The sequence below is a fragment of the Falco rusticolus genome, chromosome 4, assembly GCF_015220075.1.
Source record: "Falco rusticolus isolate bFalRus1 chromosome 4, bFalRus1.pri, whole genome shotgun sequence".
NCBI classification, from domain to species: domain Eukaryota; kingdom Metazoa; phylum Chordata; class Aves; order Falconiformes; family Falconidae; genus Falco; species Falco rusticolus.
In genome coordinates this window covers 25,497,578-25,511,516 of record NC_051190.1, presented here as the reverse complement: position 1 = coordinate 25,511,516, position 13,939 = coordinate 25,497,578, and the positions used below count along the sequence as shown (strand labels likewise).

The 13,939-nt window shown below is 42.6% G+C and overlaps 1 protein-coding gene across 7 annotated transcripts in view; it reads left to right on the top strand.

Moving 5' to 3' along the window:
* Positions 1-952: 952 nt before the first annotated feature.
* Positions 953-13,939, top strand: part of RBBP6 (RB binding protein 6, ubiquitin ligase) — a 31,977-nt gene continuing 18,990 nt past the window's right edge. For 3 of the 7 annotated variants that reach the window (XM_037382844.1, XM_037382846.1, XM_037382842.1), the window contains exons 1-4: positions 953-1,590; positions 9,090-9,189; positions 11,108-11,146; positions 11,811-11,847. In XM_037382844.1, the coding sequence (XP_037238741.1) occupies positions 1,425-1,590; positions 9,090-9,189; positions 11,108-11,146; positions 11,811-11,847 (342 nt within the window). In that variant the 5' untranslated portion in view covers positions 953-1,424. Of the gene's footprint in view, positions 1,591-9,089; positions 9,190-11,107; positions 11,147-11,810; positions 11,848-12,042; positions 13,258-13,939 lie in introns of those variants that run through there. The other 4 variants (XM_037382845.1, XM_037382849.1, XM_037382843.1 and 1 more) reach the window with 2 other exon arrangements.

The following is a 13,939-nucleotide window of genomic DNA, read 5'->3' as shown; positions in this document are numbered from 1 at the left end:
CAGGTGTGGCGCTTAGGGACATGGTTAGTGGTGGCCTTGGCAGCGCTGGGTTAACAGTCAGACTCGATCTTAAAGGTTGTTCCTGACCCACATGGTTCGGTGACTTTGAGACAGGGGAAATGCCGTGGCTGTTCCCCACGGACACGGCGGGAGGTCGAAGCCCCCCAAAGCTGGTGTGGTGCCAGGAGGGATGTCCCCTCCCTGCGCTGGCCCTGCGGCACGGGCAGCCCAGCCCCACTCGGGAGAGCCCTGGCATCCCCCCAGGCTGCCTTGCCTCGGCTGGCTGGGGACAGGAGAGGGACAGCTGGTGGGGACAGCCTGGGGGTGACAGGAGGGGACATCATGTGGTGACAGCCTGGGGTGACAGGACATGGGGCGGTGATGGGCCCAAGACTGTTGGGAGAGACACCACAGGCCCAGGGGCTGATAGGAGGCGACACTGGGTGGTGAAGGCCCCCGGGGGGGTGACGGGTGACATCACAGACCGAGTGGGTGGGTGGCAGGAGACCGGGCAGTGACAGCCAGGGGGTGACAGGACACCAGGCAGTAGCAGGCCTAGGGGTGACAGGAAGGACGCCACAGGCGCGGCGGGTGACAGGAGGGACGCTGGGCAGTGACAGGCCTCGGGGTGATACGAGGGACACCACAGGCCCAGAAGGTGATGGGACACCGAGCAGGGACAGCCTGAGGGGTGACGGGAGGGATACCGGGTGGTGACAGCGCGGGGGTGACCGCTGGGACCACAGGCGGCGCCAGCCAGGTGGACAGAGGCCACCGCGGAGGCCGGTAACGGTTGTCCCCCAGGGCGCGCGGGGCCGCCGGGGCAGAGCGGGCGGGGCCGCCACGCGCCCACGTGACGCGGGCTTTTGCCATACTGCGCTGGGTCACGTGCGGCGCGGCGGGTGGGCGTGGTGCGCCCTTGCGCCTGCGCAGTAACGCGCTCGCGGCGGCCCGTGCGGTTGGCGGCCGGGAAACCCCTCGGCGGCAGGCTGAGGCGGGGGTGCCCGAGTCGCCATCGCCAGCTGCGGGGCCTGCCGGCGCTGCCTGCCAGCGGGCGAGCAGAGGCTGAGCCGGGGCCGCGGGGGCCTCTCCCCTTCAGCCCGCGCTGCCAGGAGTGGGACGGGCGCCGCCGCCGCCCAGGGCGATCGCTGAGGGCCGCGGACCGGAGTCGTTGCGGGGGCGGCGGCCGGGGCCTCGCACCGCCACTGCGATGGAGCCCTGAGGCCTCCCCCCGCCGAGTCTGCCTGAGGCCGCGGGGCCTGGCCATGGCTGAGTGCCGCGGCCTCTGAGCGCCGCCGGCCCGCCCGAGCTCGGTCCGCGCCGCTCGCCCCGGCCCCTCGGCGGGCCCTCACCCGGCGCGGAGGCCGCAGCGCCGTCCGCCGCGGTAGGCGCCGGCGCGCAGCGGGCACCGCCTGGCCCCGACCATGTCGTGCGTCCATTACAAGTTCTCCTCAAAGCTCAACTATGATACGGTCACCTTCGACGGCCTCCACATCTCCCTGTGCGACCTCAAGCGCCAAATCATGGGCCGCGAGAAGCTGAAGGCGGCCGACTGCGACCTGCAGATCACCAACGCCCAGACCAAAGAAGGTGCGTGGGGCGGCGGGGGCGGCCCCGCAGGGGGCCGGGGGCTGCGGGGGCAGCGCTGCGCTCTTTGTGGCTCTTTGTGGCTCGGCCCCGCGGGGCGTGAGTCAGCCGGGGCCCGGTCCGAGGCCTGCGGCGGCCCGGGCGGGGAGCGGCGCCGGGCGTTAAGCGGGGCGGTGATGGCGCTGGGCCGCGGTCGGTTGCCGTGGCTCGTGCTGGGCCTCGCAGCGCTGCTCTTTTGTCGTTGCTGTTGTGACAACGTCCGTCTCAGACGCGCAGTTAGGCGTAGAGGGATACGTGGTTGAGGTGCGACTTGTAGGGCTTACAAAAGTTTTGGTTGCCTGGATTTCTAGGTAAATTGCTAAGGAAATGTGGGAGGATAGCTTACAGTAACAAACTTGCCAGATTTTGAATTCTGGCGGAGAAAGCTGGAAGCGATGGAAATAGAACAGATGGTTAACTTCCAGAAAAAGGTGGGTTTGGTGACTCTGATTTTGTCTTCAACTTTTTTTGCCCGCTTCATTGGGAAACCGGTTTTGTGTCCGTTGCAGAAACTGCCCACTAATATAATTTCGGATCTAGACTGTATCTGTGAGTTCTAATCTATGCAGAGCCTACAAAGTCGTGTTGCACATGGAATTCTCTGTATTTAAATTATACTTCGGAATTTCTTGTAATGTAACTTCTTTTCTACACCAAAGGCATTGTCATTGAGATGCGATTGAGCGTCATTTCATCATTCATTTCTAACTTTTTTTTTTTTCCCCCCCTGGCAGTACATGTTAACCATAACCTGGCAGTACTGAAGTTTTATGGCAGAAAGTTTGTGATTAATATATATAAAGAAATGTTGTTAGTAAAGTCATAAATTAGTTTAATAAATGGTGATTGATTCTCAGAGATAATGGTTTTGTATTAGTATGATACTTCAGTTTGGTAATCTGCCATCTTGATAAGTTTGAATGTGATTAAAGACTTCAGGTTTTAACTTTTCAGAAATAGAGTTGTAAAGCGTTTCAGTTTTTAAACATCAAAATTCATTTTATCCTGTGGTTTGGTGACACTCTACAACAGTCTTCTCTTTAAAATGTGTACTACTGGTTCTTGTCTCTTCCTCCTTCATGTATTAAAACTTAAGTAGAGTGATTCGCACGTTTTGGTGGCTGTAACTTCAGCCCTAGCCTTTAAAGTGGTTGGACCTAAAGCTTGTCGTTTATCTGCAGATATTTAAACTATTTTCAGAAGGGTATCTGTGAAGAAACTTAAAAGCACAGTGTTAGGGATCTTAGGGATGCCACTGGATAGCATGTTGTATGTAGGTGGAGATACATCTCAGAAGTCTTGAATTTTTCTAGTACTATTGAATAAAATTGTCAGGAGCTTTTGAAAAATACTTAATTTGCTTTAAGGGCTTTGCTGCGGAAGGGTCTCTGAACTTGGTTTTCAGTTGCTAATGGACTTTCAGCCTCACAGATGCTAGCTGGCTGGATGGCCAACTGGCTGACATCAAACCTGTAATAAGATGGGTCTGTGTAAAACAGAACCTTTAAAACCAGAATGTTGGATGGTAATAAACTGTGATGGAGTCCAGTTATTATCACCAGAAAGAAAAATGTTTTGAAGTAGGCCAAATGTAGGCCAAACATGTGGATTCTGTTGTAGCAGGTGAGGAACACAAGGCAAATGTTTTAGAAGAAAAAAATCATGCTTATAAATGTGTTGCCCCATAAAGTGTTACTCCAGTATGCATGATAGTTTTACCAGGTGTGCTGCCTTGTTTTCGTATGTGAACAGAATTCAGTGAAGGAAAAACATTTGCTTCACTAGATTATGCTAAATGTGGTGTTGCCTAAAGGTGAAGTTAAAGATATCTATACTTTAAAGAGCATCATGCTTGTTTAACAGGGACAAGATCATCCTTCTCTAGGTAGGTAGTGTTGCAGTTTGACCTTTGTAAAATCAGTATGAAATTTTAAATTGTATTTTACTGATTCAGATGCTTACTGAAGCTTTAGTAAGGGTGTCTTCCATGTGGAAATACAAAAATCCCCCAGTGGTTTGCATAGCGAAGCTAGAGAACATAAAACATGTGTGCCAGTTTTTTTATTCAGGAGATGCTTAAACTGACCTTCAGAAGATAAAGGAATAAACTAGACCAGGATATTCTGCCTACGTGGGATGTTTGGAATTCTTACATATGGACATAAACTATTCATTTTTCGTAACTTTGACTAAATGTTAAAACTGTCTGGGAAAGAAAAAGTGTACCTTGAGTGAGGATGGCCTACTTGTTCAGATTTTTCAGAGTACTCTAAGCTCTTACAGTTCAGTAACTTATTTTTCATAACGGGAAGCTAGTAGCAGAAGCAGTGCTAATACAGGCTAAAAGTAAAAAGGATTTTAAATGCCAGTGGGGAAAAAAATAAGATGAACTCTTTTAAGATGCTGGGAAGGCAGACTGGATGGTTGGGACTTGTTTTAAAAAGGCGGGTGGGTATGTGCCCTCTTCCATGTTTACTATAGAGGCAAGTTCTATAAAGTTAGAATTCCCTTCAAAAAGCCTGTACTGAAGAATGGTGCATTTAAACTTGCATCCTTTTAATTTGATCTTGAATGCCTTGAGCTGTCTTTTATAATAGGTGTTCTCACAATATTGTGGAAGACCTGTGAGCTCAAGAAGTGAGGTTTCTTGAGTGCGCTTTCCTGCCCGGTAATGTTCTGACTCAAGATGTGTGGAGAATGTGCTGTTCTGCTCATCAGGAAAATACAAAAAAATATAAAACCAAAAAATGGGGCTCTGAACTGGTCTTGGATTAGGAGTTTTAAGGAAGAGTAGTGCTCTTGTAAGACTGTCTCAAACTCATAACTTGCTTGAGTTCAGCGTTGCAGCCTACACTTGACTGTTTCAGTAATGCCATGATGTGCTGTTAAGTGAATTAAATCATTTGGCCTCACAGCTGATGTCTGTCTACTGGAATGTCTTCAACACTGTGCAAGTAGCATTTTAGAGAAGACTTCTAAACAACTTTTAAACCTTGCCCTTTGCTGTGCTGTTGTGTGTTGCAATGCGGGGGATTACTTTGGTTATACCTCAGAGTGCAATTAAATCTTGGGCTGCCATGCAGCGTTAAGTTGAGCTTTCAGAAAGGCTGTGGAGTTCCCAGTGTCCCTGGTTGAGCTGAGGGTAAGCTGTGCATCCATTCAAAACACACGAAGTTAGTGGAGCTCATGTGCTGCCTGTCTGGGGGTCAGCTGCTTTGGCTCTGTCACCAGCTGGTTTGGGACCTCTTGGGGTTGTGCTGTCCGCTGGGTTTGTGTCCCTTGGCCAGGTGCTGTGGGTGGATTCAGTTTGGTTCATTACCATGCTGTCTCCAGTGTTGCTTTTGCTTTCCCAGTTAAACACTGAAAGGACAAGCAGCACCAGTAAGGCATTAAGGCATCGGGTGGTCTATAATCAGATTAATGATTGAAAGTATGGTAGATCTTATTAACTCATTCTTTCAAAGCAATATAGGTGCTCTTTTGGAGCACAGTACTGTATGATAATAATGCAAATGAAAGTTCTGTGAACCGTTTGGCCTACTAAACTAGTTCATTCAAGAAATGATGATACACCAGTCATGGTGAGATCCAAAAAATGATGCTATGCCAGTCATAGATGAGATCATTGATGCCTATTCTGGTGGAAGGTGAAAATCACAAATAGTCCAGCCTATTAATCGGGACATTTTGAGGCAGTGCGTTCAATGCCAGCTACATAGATGGTTGGTTTGTTGCAAAGTGTGCAAGTGGTGTTGATTAGAACAGAGTGAAAAATTATATAATGAGAGAGCATAATTTTAAGCACTAGAGAGAAAATATGTGCTTGGGAGTTACCCTGTATTCTGGTAGAGACAGTCTGGTGTGTTAGCAGTCATTCTCATCTCTTGCTCTGCAGGTCATCTTGCCAGTAGCATAATAGTTGATTAGCAAGGCATCTTAAGCCTGATAAAGGCTTTTCTTTACAATTTCCCCTATAGGCTTGCCTTCTGATGACTTCTGTTCTGATGAGCTTCTGTGCTTTTTCTGCATGAAGATACTTCTTTGGACCGTGCTCAGAGAGATGTTTTTGAAATGCTGTCAGACTCAAAATGGTGGATTAAAGCAGACCATAACATAAAGCAGGAGCCTTTTTTCAGTAGCTTGTTTATAGCATACATATGACAAATTATTAAAACTAGCAGATTTTCAGAATTATAGGTAAATTTAAAAGTGGGATTTTTAAATTGTGCTTGAAATGGAAAGCAGTATAGACTTCAGAGGATAACCTGAGCTCTTTGTACCTGTCTTGCAGGAAGAAGGTTGTGGACACTATGCAGTTGTTGATTTAAGATTTCTAAGTCAGTGTGAGGCAGTAGTCAAAGTAGCTATTGTTTAACTAGTCTACCTCCTTTGGTTCCTTGAAACACTTCTTTCCTTGATTCTTTTAAGCATGTTATTTTCTTGTAGAAATAGCAAGTTTGACTGTTATGTCTCTTCTGCTCTGGACTTTAATACAGCATCCACATCTTCCTTTGCTTTTGAAGGTGTTCCGAGTTAATTGAATCCTTATTTTTAATCACAGTTCAGATTGATAAGAGCCCGGTGGCCACTTCTGGCCATACTGGCAGCAAAACAAGTTTTGTGCTGTAAGGGAGTAGGAATCAAGAATGTTGTTACCTTCAACCATCACTGCTTTGTTGAATGTTTCTATTCAAACTCTGCTTGGACAAGTGTGAAAAGTAGTCTTGTTGATGGTGGTGTCACTGCTCACTTTGCAAATGTGGAGTCATGTGGTGAGGCAGAGTGACACTGCTTTGCAGGTCCTGGTAGTTGCCAGGTCTCTGCTAGGGAATATTGCTGCCCACTGGGAACAGGTTCTTGCCTGGAGGTGGCAGTTGAGTCTGAGAGCTCTTAGACTAAGCTGGCATCTGTTAAATTCAGATTTAGCAAACAAGAATTTTCAGGAACTTCAGGAATAGTGCTCCAGCTCTTTGTCATTTCCTATTTACAAAAAAAGTCAACTTTTCAGTCTACACTGTTTGACTTTACCTTTAATAACATCTCATCACCAAAATGAGTTCAAATAATTGAGATGAAAAATAAATGTATTTAAAGCCAGCTGCTATCAGTTCCCTTCACAGAGCTAACTCAGCAGTGTACTCTGCTGTACATAAACACTCACACAAATTCCCTGAGATGGTGACCAAGCTAGTGGGATACTTCTGAGTACGAAATCTGAATATGTGCTGTGATAAGTGTCCTATACAAATAAAGCTTTTACTTCACCAATCTATTGTCATTATTCAGTTGATTCATTTTAATGTGTACTGATTGACTTTTAAGGTGAATTCATTTTTATATCAGTCTGTTATTAGATGGCTGGAGCTCTCTTCACTGTGCACTTAACAAGTGGACTGGACAGTCATATATCTATATATGCATACATGTAAGGATAGGCTGTTCAGAAGGCACACAGTGCTTTCTTCTAGTGGTCAACGAATTGTCACAAAATAGTAAAAGAGGATTATTCTTCTTTTTGCATTATACACCTGTTGTGGATGTTCAAATAGACCTCTGCAGACTTGCATAATTTGTGAACGAATGCATTGGTCGCTGTCTGTCTATATACAGTCTCTTCCTAGGAGAGGTGTTGCCACTTGCAATCTTTTGCAGAACTACCACAATCCTGAGTTTGGCACAGGCATAGCAAACTCCTGCCTTTTTGTGGAGCCATCGTGGCTTATCTTATATCTCTGAAATCTCAGGCCAATGGTCTGTGTTCTGGACCAGCAAGGGTACTCTGTGTGACTGTTCAGCAAGTAGAAGCAGCTGCTTTGGGCTTCTAGAGCTGCAGCTGGCATGATCTCCCAGTTGTTTGCCTGGGCATCAGTACTATTTGAGCACATTCTCCATCAAAGCATCCCAGTGCAGGTCTTTCCTGACAGGTGGCTGTGTAAGGGTTAGATTGCTCTTTTGAGAAGAGCTCTAGGGGTTGGTTTCAGGGCATATGACTTTTGTAAAAGCTTCTGTTTTCATCTTTAGTAGTCCTTTCTCCTACGGCATTAAACTATTGTGAAGTCCAGAGGAAGCTTGCTGTTTGCTTCCCTAGGGGGTAAGATCAAGAATCTGTTTCAGCTAAATGATTTCTTGGTTTTCTGAAGAAGCATTCTATCATTTGGAAATAAAAGTAAAGCTTTCATTTCATTGTTGAAATGATGTCTTTGGTAGGTATGCAGGTCTAAGGGAGGTTCCTGCCTGTAGGAAAAATATACTGGAAAATGGAGCATAAATTGTGAAATATTCATATTTTGTGTGTGATCACTGGGCTCTGACAGAGCTTGACTAGATAGATATACAGCATCTTTAGTTTTCAGACCATCGTTCTGATTCAGTCTACAAAGGTAAGGGCTTTTAATATTTAAAACCACAGGCAGATTACAGGGAATGGCTGCTGATAGTGCTTTAAAATATTTAGGCCTATCCAGCTTGTATACGTGCAATATAAAAACCATTCTCATGGAGAGATCTTCGCATTTTAAGCTTACTCAGTCAAAGTATCTCAGGTAGTTGGTTTTTTGTTTGGGCCTTATGTAAAAGGTTGGAAGGCTTTTCTCTTCTTCAGACTCCTAACTGTGGTGTAAGCCAAGGCAAAACATGGGTAGCTTCAGGCACATGCTGTTTTCTAAAGGCCTTTAAAAAAATGCTGCCTTCCTAAGTAGTTTTGTTTGAGTGTCTCTGCTGTGCAGAAAGTGAATAGAAAGAATTTATGGCTCTAGGTGATTAGCTTAAGGGGGGGAGATACCACCTTAACTTGAGCCAATTCTGCCCTGCTTGTGAAAGCAAGCCCCAAAACCCTCCCAAATCTGTGATCCAAATTCTAGCACTACCAGTTTTGTTTGCATTTAAATGTAAAGCACAGAGCAGCTGAGAAATACGGTGCCTGATGGATTAAGCTCCAAGAAAGAGAGATGGCAGGCTCTCTTCTGTATTGTCAGTCTTGAGCACTAGCAGCATAGGTGAATCTTTCTAAGTTAACAGCTATGAAAGCAGTGGTGCATAGTTTTTGTGCTTTAGCAAGTGCCTGCTTTGTTGCAGGGAAAGCTAGTCAGAGTTCAGAATCTGGTTTATGCACATGAGACTTTGCTGTAGCTTGTTCTCCGGAGATCTATTGGTTTTGTAGCCTAACAGAAGCAACTTAAGGTAGATCAGGAAAGAATCTCGTGTGTTAGCAGACTCTCTTTTAGTGAGCTTTGAGACCGTTTTGCTGTTGACATTCAAACTATTTAAAAAAAAAATTACAAGATTTTGCTGCTTGTGTTTGATTATTGAACCTGAAGTAATGTGTTGAGACAACAAAAGTGCGGTTACATACAAAATTTTGCTTTTAGATCTCTAAAGGGATTCTCAGAAGTACTATGTAATTACATATTAATATCCATTCTTAGAAATTGACTGATTTTTTCTTGTATTTGTATTGTTTTCAGAATACACAGATGATAACGCCCTGATTCCCAAGAACTCATCGGTAATTGTTAGAAGAATCCCTATCGGAGGAGTTAAAGCTACCAGCAAAACATATGTTATGTAAGTATCCATAAAGCATTGTATTCTTTGTGAGGGGTTTCAGTGTATTAACTTTTAAAATTTATATTATCTTACAGAGACATGAAAATTGTACCTTTCTTGTTAAAGCTGCTGTTAATTTTTGTTGTCATGGGGTAGATTTTCATCTTTCTGTCCCAGAGGAGACTTACATTTTTTTTTTTGGCCTGCTGGGACACGGGGTTCAAACTCCCAACAGTGGTAACTTTCAAGATGATGCTGTTGAGTTTGTTCTTGGGATTGATTTTTCTGAAAGCCAGTAGATCCTGATTCCTGGTTACATGTGTTTGCTTTTATTGCTTTTATAGTAAAGACAGATATGTGTTGTAGTGCATAAACTGGTAATGTGACCTGTCTCTGAAGAATCTGATTTTCAGTGTTTATTTCTTGCATTTGGGGGAGGGGGGACAGGATACGGCAGGTATTCTTATGCCCCACATCTGGGGTTTTTGAATACTAGCTACAGAGGAAAGACCAAGGGTTGCCACTTGACGAACCATGCAAACAAGAAGTTTCATTCATAAGTGATTTTTACTAGTTTTCTAAAGACAATGTCAGTTTCAGGCAAGAGAGAAAGAACAGTATCATTAAGTGGATTGCCTATTGTGCCGGTACAGTGGAGTAGTTAATCCTTTCCAAACTTGAAACTCAATAAGCAGTTTAGCACATTCCCAAATGTTACTAGTTATCTTTCTGTTTTTACCTTAATCTGATACCTGTGCTCCAGGTTGTAATTCTATATTCCTAAGATTTCTGGAGGACAGAGAATTGGGTGTATTGATTAGAACTACAGATACTCAAATGCAGTCCTGACTACAGGGTTACTGCTGTCATTGATGTAGTTGTTATAGAACTGGACTGCATGAATACATCAGTATTGTTTGAATGGTCATGTTTTCCAGCCCTCTGCCACAATTAGTGCATAGTATTAACTTGTGGGGCTTGCCATGTCTTTCTCTTGTTGGTTCTCCATAAATAAAGTACACTGAGTTGCAGTGTTCTTGAACAAACAGTACAGCAGCATCCTGGTGCCCATGAAGCATTTGCAAGCAAAAGAACTTGGATTTTTGTGGCTCTGCATGTGAACTTTAGGCATATTGCTGCAGTAGTTGTTGCAGTGCTTTCAGGGACTGCCTAGTAATTCTGGACACTACAGTGTGCTTATAAGCATGGCCTTATTTTGGGAGTTAATTTAAATAAGTGTGTTTAGTGCTGTCTTGTCAATGCATTCTCTGTTTCTGGCTGGATAGCACCATCTCCAGGTATTGTAATGCTGCCCTAAAATGAGAGGATAGATGCTGTGAGTGTCAAAGACCAAATAAATACCTGTATGAGGGGATAAGGAATGAATGGCACTGGTGTTTGAGCACTGAAAATTAACCAGGAAAATTAGCTTTCTGTTCCTTCAGCTGGAAATGTTGCAGGAACAGCTGGTAGAATGGTTAATATTTGGGAATGATGAGTATATGCTGTCGTGGTGGAGAGGCCTTCAAAAATGCATTACTCTCCTTGTAGTATGTTCTTCAAGGTAAATGAAGAACCATTGTGTGGTAATCTAAAGTATTTCCTTGTACTTCCTTGTCTTCAGGAGGTATGTGGCTGTAATTGCAAGCCCGGTGGTCTAGCCGTGGCAGGAAGCATGAGCCTTTCTATCTGTACAGAAATTCCACAGCAGCCTTTGAATTGCCTCTGCTTATGGGACCCTTTGGATGGTGTATGAATTGTTTGTTAATCAGATCAATGGTTGCATGTCTGATTCATGAGTAGCATGCAAATACAGATCAATGAGTATGTGGAATCTCAGCAAGTTTTCAAATGTAATATTTCCTAAAATACTGTAGCATTTTCAAGATTTTCTTAAAGCAAATTCTGGCAATTAAGACCTTTTTTTTTGTCACAGGACTCCTAAATCGCACAAAATCCTAGAAACTGCTTTCAGGTGACATTTCTACTACTATTTTTAGTCAATATAGCATATGTAACACGTTTAGCGTTTTGGCAATTCCATGGCTAAATATAGTAGATATCTGAACACAGTGCTTGGGCTTCCACAAAAAAAACACTGTTCTAAAGACAATGCTGCTGACATATATTTATGTTACTCCTTTGTCAGATAACTGATTTTTTTCACTTAAGTAAACTTGCACTTTGCAGTGTCTACACTGTCACTGTTCTTTCTTAGAAATTAAAGTACTGTATCTGGTACCTATTGTAATACTAGCAATATGCAGATTGGCTAAAGCTACCTTAATGTTTTGGTGGTTGATTATTTAAGAACATGAACCTGTATTACAGAGTTCTTATTTTTGATACTTACATAGCAGAGACAAAATAACTGAAGACTTCCTCTTGCACTGTTGTGTTCTATAACTGTAAGTCTTAGAGTAATTTGTGACAAAGTAGAAATCTGATTTTTTTGAGGTTTTTTTTTAGTTGCACTGAATGTACCAAGAGAGAACAGTTTATGTATATAAATTTCCACATTCACTAGACTTTGGAACGTAATGTTTTGATGTTTGGTTTTTATGACCTGTTTTCACTGCTTTATGTTGGGAACAAGTGCTTTTTTTTTAAATTCTGATGACCTTTATTTCTTCTTCTAGAAGTCGAACTGAGCCAGTGAGTGGAACGTCAAAAGCAGTATGTAAAAACACAATCTCACACTTTTTTCTACACACTGCACTTAATTCTAAACAATGTAGCCTTTTATTAATTCTGCAAACATTTAACTTAAATATATTTTCCAGTAAAACATAGTGTATGTTGTAAATACAATGTATTTGATTCAGCATAGTAAAAACTAATGCCATCATTTGCACAGTTTTAATGTGAATATTGGTATTTGTGCCTAGTAATGCATTGTATTTCATATTGAATATGCTTAGAATATTTCCTGTATGACTTTGTGTTGTACAGATACTGTATGATCATTTTTAGATCGTGTAGGTTCAAGGTTTTTGCACAATTGAACATGGTGCCATGTTCTACATCTGTCTGTCTATAGCTAGTGATATGTATGTTTGTATAGGTTGTTGTGTGCTTTTTGTTTCTTGCAATAAAAACTGTTTGGAGTGTATTTTTTGCCATTTTCACATTGTATCACTTAGCTTTTGTTTTTAAATACTTTTTTTTGCCTAATGGTTTTTGAAAATGTTATCAAAAACCACTGAGAAACCATTATTGTTAACTTGGTACTGTTTCTTACTTTTGACTTGGGGGTTCAAACGAATACCAAAACCAACATATCCCATACATTTTGAGGACAGTTGTGTGCAGCTAAATGCTTTCTTTCCATGTCCTTAAGTACTTGGGTGTGTGTTCCTAAAACTGTATAATTGAAGTGATATTGTTTGGGCCCCTCTGAGTACATGAATGTCTTTAATAGATTGAATTTAAATATCATTGCTACACAAAGTGGTATTCTAAAGTTCTGCATTCGGTCTTTCCACTTTATTTGATGAAACAGTTTAGTTCAATAGTTTGTCTGCAAATGAAAATATCTAATATAAATTTTGGCACAAGGTTAGAGCCTGGTGCATTTGTGGGTAAAACCCCCACCATTTTTCTTAACTTCTGCCTGCTTTATGTTTTTGGATCTGGGTGACTTCAGGGTTGGATGCTGCTTTAATTTTCCAAAGGTTAAGCCTTTCTTTAGTATACCACCGCTTTGAATTTACATTTGGAAAAGGGGCAGCATTTTTCTACAGGTTTGAAAACGCTGTCGTTCTGGTGCTAAAATATAAATAAGTAACACACAGCAATACTTGACTGGTAATGGTCTAGATCTTGATTTGCCACTTAGGTCAAATACTGTGTGTAACTACGCATTTCAAAATAGTCCTTATAGTATAAAAATTACTATGTGGTGGGGGGTTTTATCTTTATTTTAAGTATAACTGGTTTTTCTTCACTAGAATGGTGTGAGGCATTACACTAACCCTGGATCATTGGATCTGATCACTTGATAAGCTCTTAGGATAACAATCTAGAAATTCATGAACTCGGGGTCTGTGTTCTGTGAAGCATACAGCCTCTGATTCTTCTGGAATGGTATACAATCAACTTACAATTGAAAACTTTTTGTGTGTAGGTCTAAAAACACTTAAGTCTAAATCTGCATCCATAATCATATTGCTGATTGATTCGAATTCCTTTTTGGGCACGAATGCCTGTCATTGTGAGTTTTGAGTTAGTTAAACTGGCCCAGTGACCCTAGTAGTTAATGTAATGCATTTATGTAAACCACGTTTATAGTATTTGATCTAATTCAGATGGGTTTTTATTTCTTGAAAACAATTATTTTTCTTTTTGTTTACTAGCATGTGTATAAACACAAATCACATGTTCATAAATAAAGTTAACATTCTTTTAGCCTCGTGTGTTCCCTGGCATGTCTGTATTACGTTTCTGAGTAGCATCTTACCATAAGCTAACATAGATGTCTCAAAGAAAAAAATAAAAAATAAAAAAGGGAAGAAATCCTGGAGTGGGAGGGAAGACTTAGTGTTAGTTAGAACTAATTAAAGTAAATGAAAGGCAAAGCAAAAACATTCTGTTCTTGTTTGTTCTGGTGGTACCTGATTTGGGTTATGGGTAGCTATAGGGAGGGTGGAAGCCTTGCATCTCTCTTTACAAGTTCTCTTTCTCTCTCTCTCTCTCACTGTCTGTCTCTCTCACTGTAAAAGCACCGCAGCCTCCAGTGCTTCTAGTGTCGGAGACACAATTAGCTTTA